General features: G+C 39.6%; 1 protein-coding gene across 2 annotated transcripts in view; it reads left to right on the top strand.

The window, feature by feature from the left end:
- Positions 1–11,476: 11,476 nt before the first annotated feature.
- The window catches only part of SPRED1 (sprouty-related, EVH1 domain containing 1), a 24,350-nt gene continuing 12,027 nt past the window's right edge, over positions 11,477–23,799 (top strand). Inside the window, exons 1-4 of one of the 2 annotated variants that reach the window (XM_010182442.1) lie at positions 11,477–11,553; positions 11,595–11,651; positions 19,715–19,883; positions 21,149–21,198. In XM_010182442.1, coding sequence (XP_010180744.1) covers positions 11,518–11,553; positions 11,595–11,651; positions 19,715–19,883; positions 21,149–21,198 — 312 coding nt within the window. In that variant the 5' untranslated portion in view covers positions 11,477–11,517. Of the gene's footprint in view, positions 11,652–19,714; positions 19,884–21,148; positions 21,199–23,799 lie in introns of both variants that reach the window. The other variant, XM_010182441.1, reaches the window with a different exon arrangement.

Here is a 23,799-nt window from a genome sequence, read left to right as displayed (position 1 = left end):
TCACTGACTTAGTGAGATTTTTCAGTTTTGTACTTTATACTCTATTTTATAAAATATTTTATTATACCATATTTTGTGTCATAGAAGTGGCAGATAGCCACTCAAAATGTTTTTAGGTTAGAGAGCAGTCTGTTTTGTCTAGTAAAGCTGCAAAACGTAGATGTCAGAGCTGCACCACAAAAAAATCTGCCTGCTTGTTCCTACGTTACATTTTTGTCTCGTAGACTGGAGCAGAAAGGCCTTTCTTGTACTCCTTACTTGTATTCTGCTGTCTAATAATTGTTTTGAGCTCGTGCTGTGCAGTGTTGCACTTCCTCAATGCTGTAGTGGTGTGTTTGGTGCAGTTTGACCTGGCTATCTCCAGCGCCTTTTTCACAACTTCCTCCTTATGTGAAGTCCCACCCCGGACCCATAACTACAGTGGTATTAATGGTTTTGAAAATCCAAAGAGGAAGCAACAAGGTGTAATCATAACACTAAATCATCTCATGATCTCAGTGTTGTAACCCTTTGTTTAGGACTCTTTTTTTGCCAAAACAGGGGAAATCTAGTTCGTGGATTTGTTTTCAGTGCTGAGAGATTCAGTGATTGTTTTCATGCCTAGCAGTTATGTTACTGTTTTCTGGGGGAGGAATGTACGTGTACTTCTTTCTCTGTGCAGTTGATTACAAGTTGCTAAACTTTCTTCTAGAACAGCAGCAAATAATACAACTTAAATAATCATCCTTTTGAGCTGAGAGCCCTTTCAGGGCGCTATTTTGCTTTACGTTATACTCATCTATGACCCATGGATTTGTTACACACAGCTTTTTGTAGAAACTTTTGAAAGGTCTTACTTTAGCAGTAGTTGGAGCAGGGAATGTCGTTACGCAGGGTTTAATTACACTTTTTTGACCTATGTTTTCTGACCTTAGAACTTGTGAATCACTTATTTCTGTGCTCGAGGCTGCTGGCCGGGATGCTATCAAGTGTAGATGATACAGTTACATATTGGCTATGTAAGTCACGTTGTTTGTGCTGCCATATGGCAAATACGAAGGGCTTACCATTAAAACATTTAGTATAAACTTGTTAATCTTTTATTTCCTCTCCTTTGATGGATTACTGTAATAGAAGTCCCTGCATTTGTCTTTCACTTCCCTGTCTCGGGTTATTTCCTCTATCGCAAATATTCATGGTTTGTTAAAACTACCAAAAGACCGATTCAGACCACAGAGTGTGGTGCTGCGGAGCAAGGGAAAGGTTGCTTCCTTCTGGTCAGTGAACACTGACCTTTAAAATAGATTAGTAAGTTCACAAGCTATCTGCCTTAGGTCTCATTCAGATCTTTTTTTTTTAACTCTGATTTTGGTACTATTTATTAAACATTTTTGGCTTGTAGTCTTTCTGTTTTGCTAGTGTTGACATTTGTGATTTGTCCATTTGTGTGTGTGAGAAACACCCTTTTGGATGTTTGTTGTTTTCTTACTATGTTAAAAAGCAATTGAGCATTAGGGGTTTTTTGGAATTTAGTTCACTTTGTGTGGACAGGTTAAAGTCCTTGAAAAGCCACATCAATGGGAATGTTGAGACAAGCTTTACATTTAGCAGTATAAAGAAATGATATTACCGTTTTAATTCACATACTTTTAAATTGCTGTTTCTTACACAGCATTCATTAGCAATCTCACAGCTCAGCAAGACAGTTAAAGAAAGGTTATTTTTATAAGTGTGGATGTGCTTTATTTGGTTTCAGGTTCTGTTCATTTTCTGTGCAGACTGAGTGGAAAATGCACGCCAGGGATGATCTGGACCTTTTATAAATTTGTTTTAATGTGACAGCATTAAAATTCAAGTGTTGTAGTTGCCTACCTAATATGAACTGTTGCTTGAGGTAAGTAAACTGAGTGGCACTGATGCTGCTTTTTAGTTCCATAAATGTATTGCCAAAAGATTGAGAGCATGTAGAGGCTCAGCAGCTAAACTCGAGATGCTGTACACCATCGCACACTCAGGTCTGTATTGAATTACGCTCATTAGATGGTCCCTGTCCCAAAGAGTGCATGATCCAGGACAAGCTGAAAGAAATTCAGGCATAGTAAGCATAAAACGAGACAATGTTTTCTGATGTGTTAGAGGAGGTACAGTAGGGTCTTACATGGCTTTGTCCTTTATCTTTTGCTAAGTAAGTTCTTAGATGCGTTAGGAGACTCGCCTTTTAGACGTTTGTGGAGCACTACTCCTAAATGCAAGGAGCAGTGGAATAGAAAGTGCGCAGGTGCTTGTTTGGAAATAACGCATATTCAGCACAGCCTGTCGTACCTTCTTAGAGTGGCTGAAGTTGTTCATAAGGAGTCTTCCTGCGGTGTTCTTTGGATGTAGTTACCTTCATGTTATTTCAGCGGTCAGGAACTTTATTACAAAATGACTTGTTGATTAATGCACTCACATCTCCTGTTAACACAGTCTCTAGAGTCCTGCCATCCTTAATCTTGATGGCGAGATGACGAATAGCTTTGACTGTGAGGGTGATCTAATTGCACTCGCACACTTGAATGAGACTCAGAGTGGACAAAAATGGCCCTTAGAGAGGAGAGGACTCTGACTTACTAAGATGTAACTATTACCTGGAAAACTTTTCCTTAAATTATATATTGCAGACTGTAGTTATCATTGCTGTTCCCAGGAAAATAAAAGGAAAAAACAAATCTGTTAAGCTTCAAACCCCCAAAAAAACCCAACAAAACAAAACATCGCCTGGACTGGATGGATGCTGTCTGATGACGTTTACTGGAAGTGCCAAGTTGTCTTAGTTTCAGTGGAATCTGCCTTAGGCTACAAACTTGTGCTTGTCCTAAGTTTGCTGAAGTGCTGGAGAAAATTCAAAGCTTGTTCCTCAGTGTTTACAGGGCTGGTAAGAAATCGTAATTTCTCTCATCTAAAAAACTATTTATCTTGTTTTATTTTGGGGCTTTTTCATCTTTATCTTTATGTTTCCAACCAAGTCACAATTAAAACGTGGCATCGGTATCAAATAGCCTGATTGCTACTTGATAAGAAACAAGTAGTGATTTCACAAAATTACAAGAGGTACAGACAGTTCTGTGCTATAAACGGAGTGAAGAGATGCCTCTGGATCTTCAGAAATCCTGGGGTAAAGAGGAAGGAGAAAACTATGAGAATATATAGGGAGAAGAGAAGCTGGGCTGGGATGAAGAGCAGATACTTCTGGAGTTCATGGAGGTCATCTTTCAAAAAATGAGGCAAATGTAGGGTTTTCTGGAAGAAGCTCATTAAGCTTGGGAGGTATATGAGTAGCAGGGCCTGACCACTCAAATTCTGTTATCCCGTCTGCCCAAAATTGACTGGAATTTAACCCAGGAGTCCTTGGTGCCAGCAGTCCCTTGCTGGTAAGGAGACAGCTGTGGAAGTCATTAAAAAGCATCTTTTGTGTCTTGCTCTCATCTCACCAGGTCTTATAAAGGGGAACTACCTACTGTATACTGTTCTTTCTTAGTTGTGCTCCATGTGCCCAAAGCCTGTTGACTCCTCTTTGAGTGTTACTTGGGTTCATTCTGAATTCTGTGGGGAAGAGTAGAAAGAGAAATAAATATGTTTGGGTTCCTTATTTGCTTGTGTATTGGATATCAGATGCAGTTTTCTAAGTAACACACCTTGACCATGTGGTGTCACAGAATCCATGCTGTAATGAAAATTTGGGCCTCCGCAAGGCAGTTAATGTAAAAGCAGTGGAACCTGAGTATGTATCATGGTCTCCTTTAATGTGCTAGATTGTTATTTCATATCAATCCTGATGGATGACATACAGAAGTAATAGAAACTAGCTACAATTATTAAACAAGAGGAGGTGCTAGTGAGCAGGGTTAGCATGGTATTTACGGCAATGTCAAATACCTGCCTAGTGTGCAGTTTTCATGTGTGACCAGCAGGTCCAGGGAGGTGATCATCCCCCTGTACTTGGTGCTGGTGAGGCCGCACCTCGAGTCCTGTGTTCAGTTCTGGGCCCCTCACTATAAGAAGGATGTTGAGATTCTGGAGCGTGTTCAGAGAAGGATGGTGAGGGCTCTGGAGAACAAGCCTGATGAGGAGCGGCTGAGGGAACTGGGGTTGTTTAGCCTGGAGAAGAGAAGGCTGAGGGGAGACCTCATCACCACCTACAACTACCTCAAGGGAGGTTGTAGAGAGGTGGGTGCTGGTCTGTTCTCCCAGGTGATGGAGGATAGAACAAGGGGAAACGGCACCAAGCTGTGCCAAGGGAGGTTCAGGTTAGAGATAAGGAGGAAGTTCTTTACTGAGAGGGTCGTCAGAAGCTGGAACAGGCTGCCCAGGGAGGTGGTGGAGTCACCATCCCTGGATGTATTTAAAGAGCGGGTAGATGAGGTACTTAAGGATATGGTTTAGGGGGTAGACAGGAGCGGTTGGACATGATGATCTCAGAGGTCTTTTCCAACCAAGCGATTCTGTGATTCTGTGTGTATGGCTTTCAGATCTTTTCAACAGCTTCTCTGATCTTCATGTGCTCCTGTGCTTTGCAAAAGCTCTTGCAGTAGTAGCTGTCCTTCCTTGCAGCATCCATTACTTTACATAGCCACAAATCTCAAGTTGTCTTCATTCAGGTAGGAATGTGGTTCTGGTGCTGCTATATTGTTTTAGTTTATTTTTTTTTTCCTGATGTCGTGTCCAAAGAACACTTTGACACAACAATAAACTGCTTTGACAGTTTCCTGTTTTGGACGCTTGTTCATTTGTTTCTCATTTTCCTTTTGGATTGTAGGTGCTCCATCAAACACTTTTTTTTAAAGCCTCTCCTGGTAAATAATCTGTTCTCAAGTATATTTGGCTCTTTCAGGATACCAGTTATCCCCTCCTAACGTAATGCAGTTTCCCATGCAGCTTTTTCCTTCTACCATTTTGGATTCAAGACATTTTGCTTGGTAGTTCAGGTTTCTGTGAGTACATTTTTTGTTGTTTGAGCAGGAGTGTCCCATTGAGGCTTTTTGGCAATGTCTGAAGCTCTTCATTTGTAAATTAGTGTGGGTACCAGTATCCTAAATTAAACAGTATTTGACTATAGTTGATCCTGAAAATCCATGTCTTTTGTTGCTAAGCTCCTCATAAAAAAAATGCCCTAGGCATAATAGTCACACGTGGTTGCTGTACCTCCTGTCTTTACTGCGAAGAATAACTATTGCCTCTCTTAGAGGAGAAAATCTGCAAAATGTTGCCTTCTACCACCATAACAGTGTGGTGTATATTCTGGTTTGCTGGTATAATTTTGAGAGAAGAAAGGAAACAGTTATGTCGGGTAAAACGTTATAGAGTAGTTGTTATAATGGAAAAAAATTGTATATACAGCAGTTTCCTTTTCCTAAAAAATAATAGGATATGCTGTCATATGTTTTCTTGATGTAAATTATATCTTCTTTAGTACTGGTGCTATGTTTGCATCTTCTGTTGTAGATAAGTCATTCATGTTTTACACCAGTGGCAGCCCTTTCTTAAACCTTCAGTAACAAAGGGGTTTATATCATCAGCAGCAGGGTACCAGTATGTTCATGGAATACTGGTGATTTTTAAAATTATTTTATTTTAAATTGAGTCAATACTCAGTAAATGCTGTCTGCAAGTAAAATAGACTTCAGCTCAGTGGTTTGGTATTACCTTTTGGTAATCTGAGCAGGCACGTATTCACGAACACTTCTTTAGCTGGAAATCGTAAAATCTTCTGCTGAGCTGTTTGGATAATAAGAACCATAAAAAGCTGAGTGTGGTTCATGTATGCTCTTTGGGTGAGGCTACAAACACTTAAATATATTGCACCAGAAGTTGGAGGGGTTAAAGTACATGTGTAAAGTGCCAGTCAGAGGTAAAGAGCTCTCCACATTCGGAGATCAGCCTGGAGCTGTTACTTGTGTGCCAGCACAGACAGTGTCATTTCACTGCACTGTGTGTCATGGTTTTTCAGAATGCCTTTTTTTCCCCTTATGTCAGAACACTATGTCAGAAGTGTTCACATTGCAGTTGTGCACAGTGACAACTCTTACTTCAAAGTATCGTGAATTGTCATAAAATAACCTGCTTTAGTTACAAAGGTGTATTTTACTGAAATTGCTGTGCTTTGAAACACAAATAATTGAGGTTGGAAGGGGCCTCTGGAGGTCATATTGTCAATGGGGGCCGCCTGGAGCAGGTTGCCCAGGACTATGTTCAGGCAGCTTTTGAATATCTCCCATGGTGAAGACTCCACAACATCTCAGGGCAACCTGTGCCAGTGCTCAGGCACCCTCACAGTGAAAAAGTGTCTCCTGATGCTCAGGTGGACCTTCCTGTTTGTGCCTGTTGGCTCTGGTCCTGCTACTGTGCACCACTGAAAAGAGCCTGGCTCTGTCCTCTCTGTACTTTCCTTTAGGCGATTATATACGTAGATAAGGTCCCTCCAAGTGTCTTCCTCTCCAGGCTAAACAGCCCCAGCTCTCTCAGCCTTTCCTCATATGCCATGGTCCAGTCTCAATCATCTGACTGGCCTTCATTGGGCTCCCTCCAGTAGCTCTGTATCTCTCTTGGACTTGGGGGCCGTGGACATGGCACTCCAGGTGTGCCCTCACCAGTGCTGAGTGAAGGGGAAGGATCACCCCCCTCACCCTGCTGATAATGCTTCTCCTAATGCCCGGGAAACGTTGCTGGCCCATGTTCAACTTGGTGTCCACCTGAAACCTGAGATCCTTTTTTGCAGATGTGCTTTCCAGCTTTAGAAGAAACGATAATGCTGAATATTTCTACTGAAACTAAGAGGGTCAGTTTCTCGTATGGCTCAGTTTGTAATTCCATTTGAAGATCCGGGTTTCTTGATGGTGACAGTACTAGCTTTGTAGTACTGGAAAAGTAATTTGCAATTGCAGTTTAATCGTCTTAACAAACATTTCTGAGATCACTGTTACTATTTTTCAGTCCTATATTAACCTAGAAATCTGCAAGATGCAATAAAAGTAAAATGGTAGTGCTTAATATGAATCTAGGAGAGGGAAGGTTTGCATAGTATTGAAACTGGATTAAAATAAATGTAAGGCAACAAGTATGTGCTGCTAGAAGATAAGCTCAAGGTCAGTTGTCTCATCATGGGTGCCGTGTCTGCGCCTGCGGGGGGGAAGCAGACCCAAACCTGACCAACAAGGTGTTGCATCCCACATACATCATACTGGGTATAAAGCCGAGGGATCACGAGAGTCTCGAATCTTCTTCCATCTCGGACCCTTCCATCTCTCTCGATCCTGCAGTGGCGCTGGTTCATCTGCCGCTGATCCTGATTCATGTGTCCTGCTCCCACTGCTGCTGAGTTTGGTCTGGGTCTTTTCCAGTGCCCAGCTCCGCAGAGCCTTTGGTGACGTATTTGTCATTGGGGGGGAGTGTGGGGGAAGGATTTTATATTGATTCTGTATATATTTGTATGTATTTGTATATATTTCATTATTTTCCTATTTACATTATTATCCTGTAGTATGAGTATTATTGTTTAATTAAATCTGTTAGTTCTGTTTTCCAACCCATAAAGTCTCTCTCCCTTATTCTCTTTTCTCTTCCCTTCTGGGGAGGGGAGAGGGGTTAATAGAGAGCATCTGTCCAGGATTTAGTGGCTGGCCCAGCCCTAAACCATGACATAAAGTTACTTCAAGTTAGGAGCTATATAGCTCCGACACATGCTGTACTCTTCAGTAGCTTGTAACTAGTAGGGGAAAATCACACTGGAGATAACTCCCCCCCCCTCTTTTTTTCCCTCCTTCATCACAATTTATAACTCAGTGTAATCACACAAGAATACTATGCTGTATTGTATACTATGCCTCCTTACCTGAGGCACTCAGGTGTTAGAGAGATCTGTTTCTATAGTTGTTAGGAATTGGTCTTGTATTCTGGTGTCATTGTCCCAGATCTTCACTGGTGCTCAGCACTGACTCCGAGAAGCAGAATCCTGGTCTGCAGACAGAATCCTCTTCGGCTTTTCCTGTCAACCTTGCTCTGCCTCAAGAGTTTCTAGTGGCCACAACCAAAATCAGAGGGTCTCAGGAAAGGTTGGACACGATGCAATAGGGTTGGGTCTGCTGTTGCAATGCTTCTCTTCGTGCTACATTTCCCTTGCTTGTGGTAGCTCTAGTAAAAGTTTTCATAAGAGCGGTGCTCAATTGGTTGCCACGTTTGTTTGGTTTTCTTTTGTTTAGGAGTAGGTAAAAATGTCAGGCTCTAGGAGCGATGCTGAAAAACACTGGAGCCTTGTCTGCTGTCTTTCCCACAGCTAAACTACATCAGCATTTTAGTGATTTGTTCCAAAATTCCCCTAAGTAGATGGAGCTGTAGCACAGAGGCCCAAGAAATCGGAGTGGTTTTGGTAGCAGCAGTAGTGTGAGAGGCGATGTTGTGTTGTTTGCAGAGGATTCTGGAGATAGAAACTATCCCGAGTCCTGCTGCTCCTTTGTGGCTATGGCAAACCAGTTTTGTATTGTTACTAAAAATAGCTGTCATTAGCAACTGTGAGTTCCTTTAAAATACTAGAAAATCATATTAAATGACAAAAAACACCAACCAGCACAAAACTAAGCAATCTCTTCATAGCATTTGGCATTGTTGCAAGTACAGTAATGAGTTTGTCTAGTTAATTTACAGAGTAATTGTCTGGAAAAAATGTTTTGTTTCAATTTAAGAGATTATTCATGAAATATTACCTGTTGGGGACTTCTGTGTTGGCTTTTGCCGTACTACAGTCGACTTGACGGTAGTTTCAAAAATATTTGAAAGGATAAATGTTTAAAATGGTTTAAAGAATAGAAAACCTGGAAGCAAAACACAAGATTGTTAACTAGACCAGATTAGGAATCTCAATATAGGGAAAGGGGGGGGAAAAACCCAACATTGAAAGAAAACTTCTAGCAAATGGAAGTAGCTAAGCCATCGAGGTATGATACATATCCATCTTTGCTTCTCCTTAGCAGTTCTTGAAAAGAAAATGGATGTGGAGTTAAACTTGCATGTTAAAGAAAAAATAAAATTAATGTGTTGCAGTTCAAGTTGTCTCATGTAGCCGAAGTGAAGTTCTGTGAGATCCCTAAATGATGCTTAACTGAACTCTTGCTGCGGTCTGTTGGTATGCAGAAGGAATCTCTGATGTTCAAATTTACAATTTATAGAATTAGTAACTTTAAAGCTAAATTTGTGGTTTGCTTGAATGGAGAACAGTGAAGAAGGTGTGTAGGTTTAACCAGTTACAGAATCACAGAATCACAGAACATTAGGGATTGGAAGGGACCTCAAAAGATCATCCAGTCCAATCCCCCTGCTGGAGCAGGAACACCCAGATGAGGTTACACAGGAAGGCATCCAGGCGGGTTTTGAATGTCTCCAGAGAAGGAGACTCCACAACCTCTCTGGGCAGCCTGGTCCAGTGCTCTGTCACCCTCACTGAGAAGAAGTTTCTTCTCAAATTTAAGTGGAACCTCCTGTGTTCCAGTTTGTGTCCGTTACCCCTTGTCTTATCATTGTTTGTCACCAAGAAGAGCCTGGCTCCATCCTCGTGACACTCACCCTTTAAATATTTATAAACATGAATGAGGTCTCCCCTCAGTCTCCTCTTCTGCAAAGTTAGTGCATCCTATTTCTTGCTGTTTCAGAGGAAAGTCCTGGTGTCCTCAGTTTGTCAGAAGAGGCTCTTCACCTACGAGAAAGCAGACAAAATGACTACCTGTGTCTTACGTGTACAGCTACAAACTGAGCTTACCTCTGAGTGAAATACAGTGATGGAGACCAATGAATAACGCAACTTCCAGTAATATTATTAAGCATCAAGATACAGACTTTTTATCTGCAGATATTAGAACTGATAGATGCATACAATGAAGGGTTGGATTTTTCCTGAGTGTTTTTCTGCTGTGTGGGAGGAGTTACTAAAAGGTGTTGGTACAGAAATGGTGAGGAACATTGACTGAACTGTCATTTTAACTGTGAGGTTTAGGGAGAGAAGGAGCCTTTTTTTTTTTTTTTGCATGGGGGAGCAAACAAAGTCTCTATAAACAAATTCACTTGCCTGTAAGCTAAAATTGGATAATTCTGTTTTATTCCCCATTTTGCAAACCCTTATGTATTTAAGCTTTAGATGCTTGCAGCAAAATTCTTTTTCATTTTATGTATATATATATATATTAAGTGAATCATATGTGTGAATCATTTGTGTGTGTGAGAACATAATATATTAATTACGCAGAAAAGCCTACCTTCAGCTATTTTGGGACATTTGAGGGGAGAGTAAAGCAGGGATCTTTTAAAAATGCTGCTGTTTGCTGAGTGGTTGTATCACAAATAATTTGTACACAAGGAACAGCTTCATCCTTTGCTAATTTCCCGTTCAGTCCTTAGATTTGACATCACTAACGCTAGCCGGCATAAATACTTAAACTCTCCATCAGAAATATGTTGCAAAAGATTTAATGAAGCTTATTTCTTTGAAAGTGTTGGAATACTCATTCATGCACTATTACATTCATGCAGTAAACCATACTTCAAACATAGGATCTTAGAACTTTCTCGGTAAAGGGTAAACAACTGATGTAGCAGCAGATTTATAACCAAAACTATAACATGTAATCTAATTTAAAATAAAAGCTAAGAGAGAAAAGATCACCAAGAACTCTTTTTCCAGGACTCTGAGAAAGGAAATTTTGAGTAATGAAGTGGTAACCATTTCTTTGTTTTATAAAGATGCTAAATTACAGGAAGAGCTGTCAAATTGTAAAATGCAAGTAGTTTTCCACACCCTGAGGATACAGGAGAGAACCAGCTAGTAGATGCTGCAAATATTAGGTTTTAAGTAGCCATAGCTGGTTCTGCTGTCAAAGCCCACAGCATGTGTGTGTGTCCTGACCTGCCCTTGCGCAGGGTGGGTTGTGTGCGTGGAGAGAGGAGGGGAGGGAGGGACGAAGGGGAGAGTAGGGTTTCTGGCTAGAAGCCTGTTCTTGTTTAGATTTCAGTGGCAGGAGGCCTGACCTCTTTCTGCTTTCTTGTTCTCTTTTCTGTGCAATTTCATGGTGGCTGACTGGCTTCGTGATTAGTCTAAAATAAATCGGGAGCCGATTCTTGCTCTCTTCCTGCCCCTGGCCCTCTCTAGCTGTACCACTGACTGGAAAGTTTTTAGAAGTATATTGGTTTTGACTTTGAGGAACTGTATTGACTCGTTAAGTTTCTTTACAGGGAGTCACATTTAAGCTTTGCTGAAGGCATAAAAGTACAGAGGAATAATTTTTAAAGGGTCATCTTAGATGGATTTCTTCTAGGTGACTTGTTATGGAAGGACTGAACCTCCATGATGCTAACTGCTGTTATCTTGACTATGGGCTTGTTGTTTTGGTTTGGTTTGGTTGTTTTGTTTTTTGTTTTAACTAGATCTAGCTGTTTTGCGTTTATGGAAAACTAATTTCTTCTTTTGCATCTCTTCCAGTAATAGTTATGCACGAGTGCGAGCTGTGGTGATGACCCGGGATGACTCAAGTGGTGGATGGTTACCACTTGGAGGGGGTGGACTAAGCTGTGTCACAGTCTTCAAAGTCATTCCCCAGGAAGAGAACAGCTGTGCTGATTTTCTTATCCATGGAGAACGACTCAGGGATAAAACGGTAACAATTTACATCTGTTTAGTGTTCCTGTTAAAACTACATAGCATCTAAGAATAGATGTTCGCTTATTGTTGCTTGTAGACTAGGAAGTAAATTTATAGTCTCAATCTAATGCTGAGCTTTTATCGATGATTATATACCTAAAGAGCCAGTTACTTGTTTTAGGTGTAATATCACGCATTTCTAGAATTGAGCATGTTGATCTTTTAACTTTAAAACATATTTTAAACTTTAAAGCATATTTTTTTCATTGCAGATTTTCATCCACTTGGAGAAATATTTTGCTCTTCAGGGTTTTTTTTTCCAGTGGAAGGTTAAAGTTAAATCTTCCTGTTAAGCTGTTTATATACCAATGATACTGTGTTTACTAGGAGTGTTGGAAAGTGAGGTAACTTGTTAGAAACACAAAATCTGAAGGGATTCTTCAGTAATGATCCAGTTAGTTGTGGCACTTGGCTATGACAAAAAGTAGCCATTTTACATGGAAGCGAGTTTTGTATTGGAAGAAGCCATGAAGCTGACAGGCCCAGGGATTGATCTGGTTTAATGAACACAGAGACAACATTCATTTATAAGCTACATTAAATAAAATACCAGTAATAAACTCGTCTTGAACAGCATCACAGAAGTCACCCTCACAAAAGGAGAACTGTGGTGTAGCATCTCAGCCACTTCTACCTGCAGACCTACGGAAGACAAAATTGGCTTACTGAGGCTTGCTGGGTTACTCGTGTGCCAGATAGGTTTCTGAAAAGGGTCTTGCTGTGGAAACAAAGAAGTGGGGGAAGCACAAAACCTCCATCTTAATGACTTTTATCAAGAACTTACTCTTTTCTGCCAATAATTGATGACTCCTGTGTAAGCTTACAAGATGGAATTACTTCTTATGCTGTGCTGCTGATTCTTTCTCAAGCATACCCGTTTCTCCCTTGAGGCAGGACTGCTGAGTTTTCTGCCTTAACTGTGACTGTTGTAGGAAGAGAGCATATAAATAGAGATTCTGCTGACTCAGTAGTTTCAGCGAGGCGTAGTGCTATTAGCAGAGTACCCTGTGTTCCTGCACAGTGTTGTGCACCTGCAGTTCCTTCCTCACTTTGCAGTAGTTCCCTTTAGGACTTTTTTTAGCCCTATTGAGGCTGTTTGAGGAGCTTTAATGCGTTTAGAGATACTTGACAATTTTAATTCTTAATACTTTCAGTGTTCACAGGTTGCCTTCAGAATGTGAGGGTAATAAAATGCTCAGAACTGAAGGCTGTTTTTTTTTTCTCCCACGTACATATGAAAATGTTGAAGTATAAGTGTCCTGATCTGTTTGCACTCTCTCTGCCGCTTCCCCTGGGCAAGCCTTATTTCATTTCCACTTCTGGTAGAAGGCTTAAATATGTCTGCTCCTCTTCCTGTCCAAAATCAAGCTCGTGTTAGTTTGAACATGTCTTCCAAACCTTTACTGTCCTGAACAGTTTTGTTTCATTTTGGGTTTGGGTTGGGTTTTTTGGTTTGGTTTGGTTTGGGTTTTGTTGTTGGTTTTTTTGGGGGGGAGAGTGAGGTTTGTGTGTGTTTTCCATCCTGTGTCTTTCTGTGCTCACCCTTACTGCCCCCAAATGTGACCCCAAATGTGACCTACTAATATGGCAGGGCAGACTTTGATCTTACAGCAGATTTAGGAAGTTGCTGTTGGAAGTCAGCCCCTCAAAAAAATACAGGATAAAAGATGGAAGAAATGCAGCTGGGAGGAACACGTAACCAGTGGATATTGAATAAAGCTCAGGGAGCTAACAAGTGCAGATGTAGTCTGTGAGGAAGAATACTGTAGAGCCAGTGATGCTTTGGTAACAGAGTGAAAGGAAGCTAAGGGTGTGTGTATTTCCTCAGACTTCAATTAATGCACTTACAAGCAACAGCTAATGTGTAATGAATTAACAACAGAGTTGCACAGTATGCAACAAGACCCCTGTTGGCACAGCAGAAACGGGATCCTACAGCAAGGTATGAGAGGACAGGGTTAGGTCGGGACCCTTTTTCTGAAGGACCTTAGTAGGGGCTGGAAGACGAATTCTGGTGTACAGATGGACATTGATTCTAAAACTGTTCCGATCCTTATGTTTTGAATGTCGTTAATGGGCTTACACTTGTTCTTAGCATATCTCTGTGGATTCACTGTTCAAAGCCAGTTTTTAACCTTTTCTATAAAGAAGCCAAATGGTTGGGATTTTTAGTCCAAATAGAATTGACAGGTGGCTATTGTATTTCATAGTACAAAGAAAAAGCCAAGGAAAAAAAACCACCAGGAAGTTGAAATGCAGTTGTCTGTTCCAACTGAAGGAGTGGAGAGGGCTGTGCTCTCAAAGAGACAACCTTGAAAAGGGCTGTTGAAGATTACTTAAGTAGCATAAAATGCTGGGTTTTATTTTGTCTTTAAAAATAAAGAAGTGAAAGTTGTTATGGGTTCATCGCGTTTGCTGTTGATTAGGGACCAGATATTTTGGTCATCTTCTGAGTAATAGTTCTACTGAATCTGTTTCTGTACTCAAACACTGCTCTAATCTCATTATAGAATGGCCTTGGTGTGTAAATCTGTATGCCTGAATAATCTTTGAAGTTAGTCATTTAGTTGGTTGCTTTGCCATTCTGTTTGCAAAGAGAAAGTAGCAGAATTGTTTTAAACAACCTTCGTAAACCATTTTGAACACGTCAGTTATGCAGACTTTGAGCACGTGTGTCTTCAGGAATGTTTAATTTAATGTGCTATCCACAAGTCACTATGGCTCGGTCAGCTGGACCATGATTTCCAGTTCACTTACTTTTTTGCAAGGTACCCAGTCATTCCTAAAAACACTTCTGTGGGTTTTAAAAAAAGTAATCCCTGCACAAATGAAGTTGTCCTATCTCCTGCCTTTCCCCCCTCCTCCTCCCCCCAGCTCACAATAGACACTTAATATACCTTTAACTAGATTATATTCTTATTTCCTCTGGCCAGTAAGTCTGTCTTTTCTGAACTGGCTCAGCTTCCAGAAAAGGTGCAGAAATTCCCTTATCGTGGGAAACCTGGTACACAGGGAAGCATGAGTTTTAAAATACCTCAGGTTACAAAGCAAATGGAATTCAGATCTGTGGCTTTTACCTAAGACATGTATGGGAATCATAATGCCCATATTGCTGTTCAACCTGTGTGTCAGTAGAAAGGTGGAATCTGCTCTAAAGCAAATTGAAATCCATAGGTGAGGTATTTGATGGAGGTATCTTCCAGCTGCCTCTTAAATGGTTATACTCAAAAAGAATGAGATCTTTTCTCTGATCTTACTGTTTCTTGTAAGCTAGTTTTAGTTGCTGCTTCTCCAAGTACTGCTTCTGATGCTACATTGCAATGTGCCAGATGTCTCCATGTATTTTAGAGGGTATGCAGGCATTTAATTAGGACTGTAGATCTCAGCTGTATAAATTAAATACTTCTGGACTGAACATTAAAGTTCCTTGTTGGGGAGGCGATTCTCGCCATCTCTTTATATACCTGAGAGTTGGGTGGTTGTCAGCCCTCTTACAAACCAGCCTCAGGCTACATGTAGAACTTGCGAATTTTCATGCAGTACCGAGCTATTTAAAACATCTCATGGGGTTCACAAAGAGCATCCTGGTTATCAGAGACCAAAATCACAGTGGTGGCACAATTGAATTAATTTAGCAAAGGGAATGCTCCCTGGTTTGCTCAGCTTGTTTAGCTCTGCGTTGGAATGTAAGGGTGTTTTGTGAAGACTTTTGACATAATTACACATTTCCTTCTTTATTACACTCACCTTCCTAGATCTGGCTCCAGCCAGTCTGCTTGGAACAATTGCACTCCCTCCTAACCTGGTCAGGTTTGCTCCTCTCTTTGCCTGTGTTTACAGGAGCTCTCCTCTGTCTTAAGAGCAGTAGCATTGTATGTTTAACGTTAGCCTCAAGCTTACAGGTTTTTATGTTCTAGTGAATTTTACGTTCTTGAATGAAGAGTCTAATAGACTTCTCTGTACTCTTTTCTGCTCCAGGCGTCTGACATGCAAGTTTTTGGGGAAGAGGAGTGGGGGAAAAGAGTATTATCTTTTGAATCCTTAGTCAGGAGAGACAAATCAAAGTTTATAATCTTACTTTTGAAGAACAGGTAATGGTGTAAAGGAAGAGATACAATGCTGAAGCTGAACATAAATACTGTGATCTCTGCTGTTCAGAAACTTAAAAAGTAGATGATACATTAAGTTGGCTTTAACGTTTGAGAAAAGATGGATTCCAGTGGGCTGTAGTACAGTCCTTGTGTTCTGCTACTGTTTGAATTGGAAAGACAAATAAAAAGCACATCCAGAATAATAATCATGCCACAGGGTCACAGTAGCACTGGGGCCACGTGCTCTGTAGTATGCGTATAGTCAGGTCGTGCTGCTTGGTCCCAAGACTAGAGAAAAGTCTTTGATTCTGTATAGCAGAAAAGGCAGTGAAAATTTTCATCAAAAACTGAATGCTTAAGTGGTTTTAGATTTGGGCTAGGAATGAGAAATTTTGAAACTGCCAATCTACACGTAACGTTCTGAGCTGTTGAAAGTACAGCTGGAGAACCAATCAAATCGTATTTGCTGTCTAGAAACGTTCAGTTATGGGGGCTGTTATCGAAATAAAAATTGATAACAAATCCAATGATTTCATACTTATTTCCAAAACAGACCCTGGGTAACGATGCTAGCATCTCAAAATACTCATGTTGGCCTTTTAAAAAAATATTTGGTGTTGAAGTCCAGAACTCCTGACTTTAGAGATTCATCTTGTCTACAGAAGCCAAATAGTTTCTGATATCTTTAAAGAGTGTAACTTGTAGAGGTGAGAAAAGAAACACGTGGCCAGTAAGTCTTTTTCTGAGTAGCTGTGAACTCATTAACGTTACACTTGATGACATCTGGATGTTAAAAGGATTTTTTCATTAAATAGTGGTAAGTTGACATTCAGACTTGTGTATGCTCTGAGAATTTAGATCTTGATCGTGTGAGTCTGAAGCTCTTCTGTCTGGAGTCTGAGGACTCTGCAGCATTTCCCATGAGTCTGAGGACTTTGCAGCATTTCCCATTACGTGCTAAAGTGGCTGTTTCAGATTGTCATGGAAGTTTTATATGAACTTTCCAAACCAAGAAAACCTTCAGAACAACAACCCATGTTTATTAAAAAAACGCAATTTTATTAAGCCGTGGTGACTTAACGAAAACCTACAAAACTCTAAATTGTGCTTATCACTGGAGGTAAAAACAAAAACAAGAACTAATCTGTTGCTAAAAGCTTGGTCTCCGTTTCCAGGCTTTGGAGATGTGGGCATTAGGGTACTTCCTCCCCAACCCCATTGCTGCTCTGTGTGCTGCAGCGTAAAGCAGCCTTTGGCAGCCTTGTGTTTAACAGGAAAAAGGTACAGCGTTGCTGCAAAGCTTAAAGTGTTTTGGTGAGGAAAAAAATGCTTTAGGTATGGCTGGTAACATTTTTGTTTGGTTTTTAGTATTTCTGGGTGCCACAAAAACTGTTGAAGGTTGGGTGTTTATAGATTTGTGTCCCACTGCTGTTTCTGATCCGCAGTTTTTGAGGCTTCTCTCGGGTGGGCAGGCATAAAGTCTTGCCTATATGGATTCTTATGTCTGATAACACACACGATTTTGGTGCAACTGATCATTCCCCTTTAACCACTTTTCTCTACTGTGTTAACTGGTCTGTTTTCATACAGCATTAGATCTGAAAAATCAGTGTTGTCCTACCAAATAGTTATTTCCTTAAATTAAGCTGAAAACACTTACAGTGTTAGGTAAGATGTTTGCTTGTTTTGTTAATGATTGCTTGTCTTCTGAAATGTTGTGGGGGTTGGAGGTGGGAGGCGAGTGGTAGCAGTGTTACTTTTTGGCTTGGGGGGAGTTGGTTTGGGCTTCTTAGAAAATCATAACTCAGTAAAGGTTTACTCTGGTAGTTTGTCTCTGGTGTTACTATCTTGTAAAAATATTTGTCATCCAGATAGGAATTTTCAGTACAAAGTAATCTGGAGTGACTCCTTTGGGAGCAGATATTCATTGAGATGCTATAAAATCAGTCTTGCAGTACTTTTTGTTGATATTTTGAGTGAACCTGCACACAGTGTAGAGTGAAAATGGTTGGTGTTTAATATAGTAGAGATCCCTGAGAAGTGCTCACAGACCTGGACAGTACAGTGGTGTAAGAAACCTTCATTTTTAACTCGTTTTTAGGAAGAAGCAAGTTTCAAATCATTAAAATGATCAAAGAAAATTATGTAAAATACACCTTAGAACTGCAGGTTCATACTGTTTTTTTCCTTTCCTGCAGCACTTTTCCCTGCATGTCACAGAATCCCAGAATGTTAGGGATTGGAAGGGACCTCAAAAGCTCATCCAGTCCAATCCCCCTGCCGGAGCAGGATCACCCAGATGAGGTTGCACAGGAAGGCGTCCAGGCGGATTTTGAATGTCTCCAGAGAAGGAGACTCCACAACCTCTCTGGGCAGCCTGTTCCAGTGCTCTGTTACCCTCACTGAGAAGAAGTTTCTTCTCAAATTTAAGTGGAACCTCCTGTGTTCCAGTTTGTGTCCGTTACCCCTTGTCTTATCATTGTTTGTCACCGAGAAGAGCCTGGCTAGATTCCTTCCTATGCTGTCTTGTACCTGAATATCGTTGACGGTTGATTGCTGAATTCAGAGAGGAGTAACCAAAAATATTTTAGTGCTGAAAGAGTTTGTGTGTGAAAGAATGTTGTCCTAGAGACACCGCTAAAAGGCAGTAAAACTGGAGATGATTGGCAGTCGGTGTAGGGTAGTGGGAATAAATAATGAAGAGCAGGAGAAAAAACCTTATTTGCCTGTGTAATAATTAGGCAAGGAAAGGAGAGGAAGAACACAATGGATATGTGAGGATAATCTACATACAGGCAGATAATTTTTGTAAAATTCTGGGTGGTTTTTCTCAGTCCTGTTTATAATTAAGTTCATTGTTCCACATGCTTTAAGAAGCTCTGTGTTTTTCCCTGAGAGCTGCATATGTAACAAAATTAAAAACAAAAATTCTGAAAATACATTAATATTGAAATGCTAGCATATTGAAATTCCCCATTCACCTCTCGGGGTAGATTTTCAGAACCTAGTGGGGGTACAGAGATACAGGTTGTCTTGCTGTGCATTTTATTAAACCTAGTGCTGCAGGAGCAGGTCAGTGCGTATCCCTCCTTACTTTCTTGTTCACCTTCGGTTTCTTTTTAATCGAGAAACATTCGGTGTAACAATGTTGCATGAAATCATTTTTGCAGGTAAATTGAATATGCAAATGTATTTTAAAAACCAGCCAGTTTAAAGCAGGGAAATGATGTGAAGACTGTGGCTTTGCTTTGTAACTGAATGTACGTGTATACCTGTGATGGTTTTGTAGCCAAATAACTCTGTCAGTTATTCCTAGTTACTCTTCTTATTACGGTTGAACATGAGCCATAAATATATTTGTGTCTAGGTACAGGCAGTAATACGTACAAAAATATTTTCGTTTTAATTAATTCCAGTTTTTAAAACACTTCTTCTGTATTATTTTCTCTTGTCTGGTAGCCTCTCTGGGAGAAAACTGATGTGGCCTGAAAGAAGCATAAAGTTAGTCTGGTGCTCAAAAATTTTCTAGAATAAGTATACAAATACATTTCCCAGTGATGTGGTAATACTTGATAGCAGCACAGTAATGTTTTTTCTGGGGTTTCGTTTTTTCTGGCCTGTTTCGTTTGCTAGTCTAGCAAGTCTGACAGAAATGCTTGCTTCAGGTAGGAGATACTTTTGAGACTAGGAAAAGTCACTCAGTAGACAAATAGTGTCCTTAACCTGTACTACCTGTTAGCAGCTCTTAGTGAATGATTTGGCCATAACGGAAATGAGGTTAAAGTTCCATCCTTGTAACAGGAAGACATTGAAACAGAGACTTTTATTTGCCTTTATGTTTTATGTTTTCAAGTAATTCACAAAGACTGCATTTTGTTCTCAAATTTGATATATTAGTCAGTGGCATTTTTTGTGTTTTTTCTGGAAGGTGATCTTGGAATGCACATTAAAGAGGGACCTTGTTTACAACAAAGTTACTCCTACTTTTTACCACTGGAAGATTGATGACAAGAAGTTTGGCCTCACGTTTCAGAGCCCTGCTGACGCAAGAGCATTTGACAGAGGTATTCGGAGAGCAGTAGAGGATATTTCTCAAGGTACTTATTGCAGGTGAAGGTGGGGGGAGGATGTTGAGTGTTTAGTAAATGAGATAAGTCAAAGCACTTTGCATAACATTAATGCTGACAGTGTCTAAAGACGTGGATTGATCTATACCATATTGAGATTTTAACAGTTTTTAAATAGTGCTTCTAGCATTTCATCTTCTAGTGTCATTCATCAAAGTGTCTTAAATCATTTCACAAACACTAATAAGGCAATTCCCTGAAACATCTCTGCATAAAGAAGCATTGCCTCTTTTCTTTTTGGAGATGAAGAAGTGGAGGAAGCCTCTGTGTTCTTAGAAGATAAGCTACAAAGCTGAATGATTTGAGACCCATTGAGGTTTTATCTGCACATACTTTCAGTTAATAGTTTCATTTCTTTACTAACAGCTGACAGAGTAGTTCTGAGGACAGGTTTATATGGGATGGTAGAAGAATTTACTCTAATAGTAATATGCTTCCAGAGCTTCACTGACCTCATGGAAACTAGTGAGCAAACTGAAGAAGTTTATCAAGTCTCAATTCTGAGATGAAAACATGACAAATGCATTCCTGGATGGGGAGAGGGAGGGAAGGAAGAGAACAGGTGTCTATTGAGCGGAGAGAACATCTATTTCAGGCTTGTAAAAAGTAACTCAAAGGGAGAAACTTAAGCAAAATAAATAGTCTGTGCTGTGACGTGCTGTAAATGCAGGGATATAATGTGTGTTACTGTATTAGCAAAGGGAGAAACACGTTTCTGAAGGGAAATGCTTTTTGACATACTAGAATGACTTCTTTTGAATTTTACTGATATAATCTATATCCCTACAAGAGAAATAATTAGAGAACATATGAGCCCTTTTCTCTCTTAGGGTCTCACAGTTCCAGTTTCTGCTGATTTACAGCAAAATATAGCACAGCGTGCATTCATGCCAACCAATTGTATCTGCCTTTAGTTTTCAAAATGCTGCATTAACAAGAATATACTCCCTTGCCTCTGACTTCTGATGACACTTTGAAAATGCTTTTACAAGAAAAATGTGAGCAAGATAGAGGACTGTGGCTAAGAACACTCGGTATATGAGATACAGAATATAGAAATGAATGGTACTTACTAAATCAACTTGTAATACAGTGATCAATTGATTAAAAAAGTAAACAAGCATGTTTATATCATCGTAGCTGGATATTGAAGGATGGTGTGGGCTGCTGGAAGCAGTAAACTGTAAATAAAATGTGAACTTCTCTCTTTGGGTTTTTTCACCTTTTTTCTGTAGGTTGTCCACCCTCCCAAAATGATGTTGAAGTGGCAGAAGACTGCTTTCAAGTGAGTGTTTACATTTTAAAATCAAATGTGCAGCTGATTTTGGACGAATTCATTGAGCTATTTGTGTTTTCATTAGTGAGAATGACCAAAGTAAGAGCAATAGCAAAGTTCAATTTAATGAAATAAGTTTCACAACAGTTATCTTAGAAGACTTACAATATTGTCTGTCATACGTAATCAATAGGATGATAAATCATCCTGAGCTTCATTTTCAAGTTTGCAATGTCTGTTCTAGGTTATGTGTCCTCTTTGAATTCATGGGAATATGAAACATTCTTCTGGAGGGGAGAAAAAAAAAGGGAGGAAGGGGTGGTCAGTAATCTTCTTTTACATGCACATCTTATTTGTTTTCCTAGATTTCGCTCTGCAGGGATAGACACCTCTCACTTTGTATCACTAGAGTTGAAAAGATGCTGAGATAATCATTAAAATACCTAGTCCATACAAAGGGTTGTACATACAAACCGAGTTGTGTCTGTCTGTGCTTGTCATCTGTTCTTTCCTATTCACAGTTTCAGGGAAAATCTTGGCTTTATTCATACACACGTTCAGTTTTCAGAGTACAGGTATTTAAATTAAGGTGAAACTGATACACAAACAAGTTGACTCAGGGATCTTAGTGACTATTTAGATAACTGATAGCATTCCTAAGTGGTTTGTTGAGGGAAAGAGTTCTGTCATTTATGCAGTAGTAAATTCTTCATCAGTGTGGATAGATGCAGTGTAGAACCTCCGCGACACAACAATCAGGAAAATTAGCAGCCTACTGTGACAATATGGGTAAGAATCAAATTATGATAGGAGATGTGGTGTCAAGTATTTAGAAAGGATGCTGCAATGCAGGGGCAATGCAGAAGAGTCTCCTGATTTCTTTCTGGTTTATGGTAGAAGAAATGTATCTCTTTGTGTTCGAGTTGGCCATGTAACCACCTGTTCTTCTTCATTTGCAGTGCTTTATTTTAAGGGACTTTAAAGTAAAATTGCTATGAATATTAGATATTTTCGATTTAAAATAGGAATGAGATTTTGACAGGATGGAGGAAATGTGTGCCAAAGTTAATGCAATCCTTAATCAGCTTTTAAAAGACTTGTTTAAACACGCTTTGTTGCAAGGATTAATAATTGAGCAATTTCTACAGGCCTAATGAGATTAGAGGGAACTAATTACCTCTTGATTATGCTGCCTAGTTATTACATTTCTACGTAAGGATGCCAAAATTGAAGCAAATATCTGTGATTCTTTACATTTACAAATTTTGTTACCGGGATAGTGGAGAAAAGTATATTTACCTAATTTAATCTATATCAGTGTAAATATACATATATTTAGATATATAAATAGTGTAGATTTACTTTATATATATTATTAATATATATTTATTTAAAATACTATTTCTATATATGATATATAATTTACATGTACAAACAATCCTGTTTGGTGTAAACTAGCTAGAATTATTTGTTACATTCCAGACAGGAAAATGTATTTCATGACTTCACCATAACACACGTTGTTTAACTGTGGATTCGTGCTCTGTATGGATGGCAAGAATTACCTGTTTACTAGAGACAAAAAACCTAACCAAGCTCCCTTACCATATCTCTGCATACCAAAGTAAAACAAATTGTAGTGTTATTGCCTATTGATAACAGCATCAGAAGGGGCTCAGAAAAGAAAAGCACGGAAGGCTGAGCTCACGCTAGTTTAGCTATGCTTCATCCAAATGTGGTTTACTTATCAATAATGGATCTGTAATTGCAGGTTATGAATGTCTGTAGAAAAGCTACAACATTTTAGTTACAGGCACCAAGTCCAGTCATCAGGCATCTCTCAGAAATACCAAATAGTGTACGTTCTCCTCCAAATGATTAATTCCTTCCCCCTTCCAAGAGGGATACTGTTGTAAGTGGAACGTGATACCACAGTAATTTTTTTAACTTGAAAGACTGGTAAGAACATTTTATTTAAAGACATTGTATTATGTATTTGAAGAGTCATATTGACTTGTCCCCCTTTCTTCCCACCCCACTGTGGTCTAAACAGCCTAATGTTGTGGGGTTTTTTTCCTCTGTTTATTCTATAAGCTGTTTTCCCAAGTCTCTGACAGTATTTTTGAGTACGTTTTGGAGTATATTTATCCAAGAGCATTTTAGAGTGTGGATAGAATGTTCAAGAGCAGGTTGACACCTGGATATGAGGGCATTGGGATGTTTGTTGTTTCATCAGAACAATCTTCCAGAATTGCAATTTGTAACCTTTAAGGAATGAAGTAAAAAAAACCTCACAGAGTGGAGCTCCTCTAGTTAATTAAACATATTAAGTAGTCCTAAATTGCTTCTAAAATAGCAGAATATCAAAAAGAGAAAAAAAATATTTCACACTTACTTTCCACAGCATGTTTGTTAATGCACTTTTATATTTGTCTGTACCCTCTAGTAACTACCACAGCTATTGGTATTCTTTAGTTTCATTTCTTTCTTTGATAGTATGGTAGGTAAAGTCCCTAGGATGTCATCAAAGTACATTTCAGGTATCAATTTTAATAGGTCCTTGTCAGGTACATCAGCTGCTGACAAGGTGTTTTGCCTGTGCTATTCTAG

This window comes from Mesitornis unicolor, unplaced genomic scaffold, assembly GCF_000695765.1.
Source record: "Mesitornis unicolor isolate BGI_N332 unplaced genomic scaffold, ASM69576v1 scaffold22804, whole genome shotgun sequence".
NCBI lineage: Eukaryota > Metazoa > Chordata > Aves > Mesitornithiformes > Mesitornithidae > Mesitornis > Mesitornis unicolor.
Note: the sequence above shows the minus strand (reverse complement) of the source record. Positions and strands in the feature narration are given on the sequence as shown.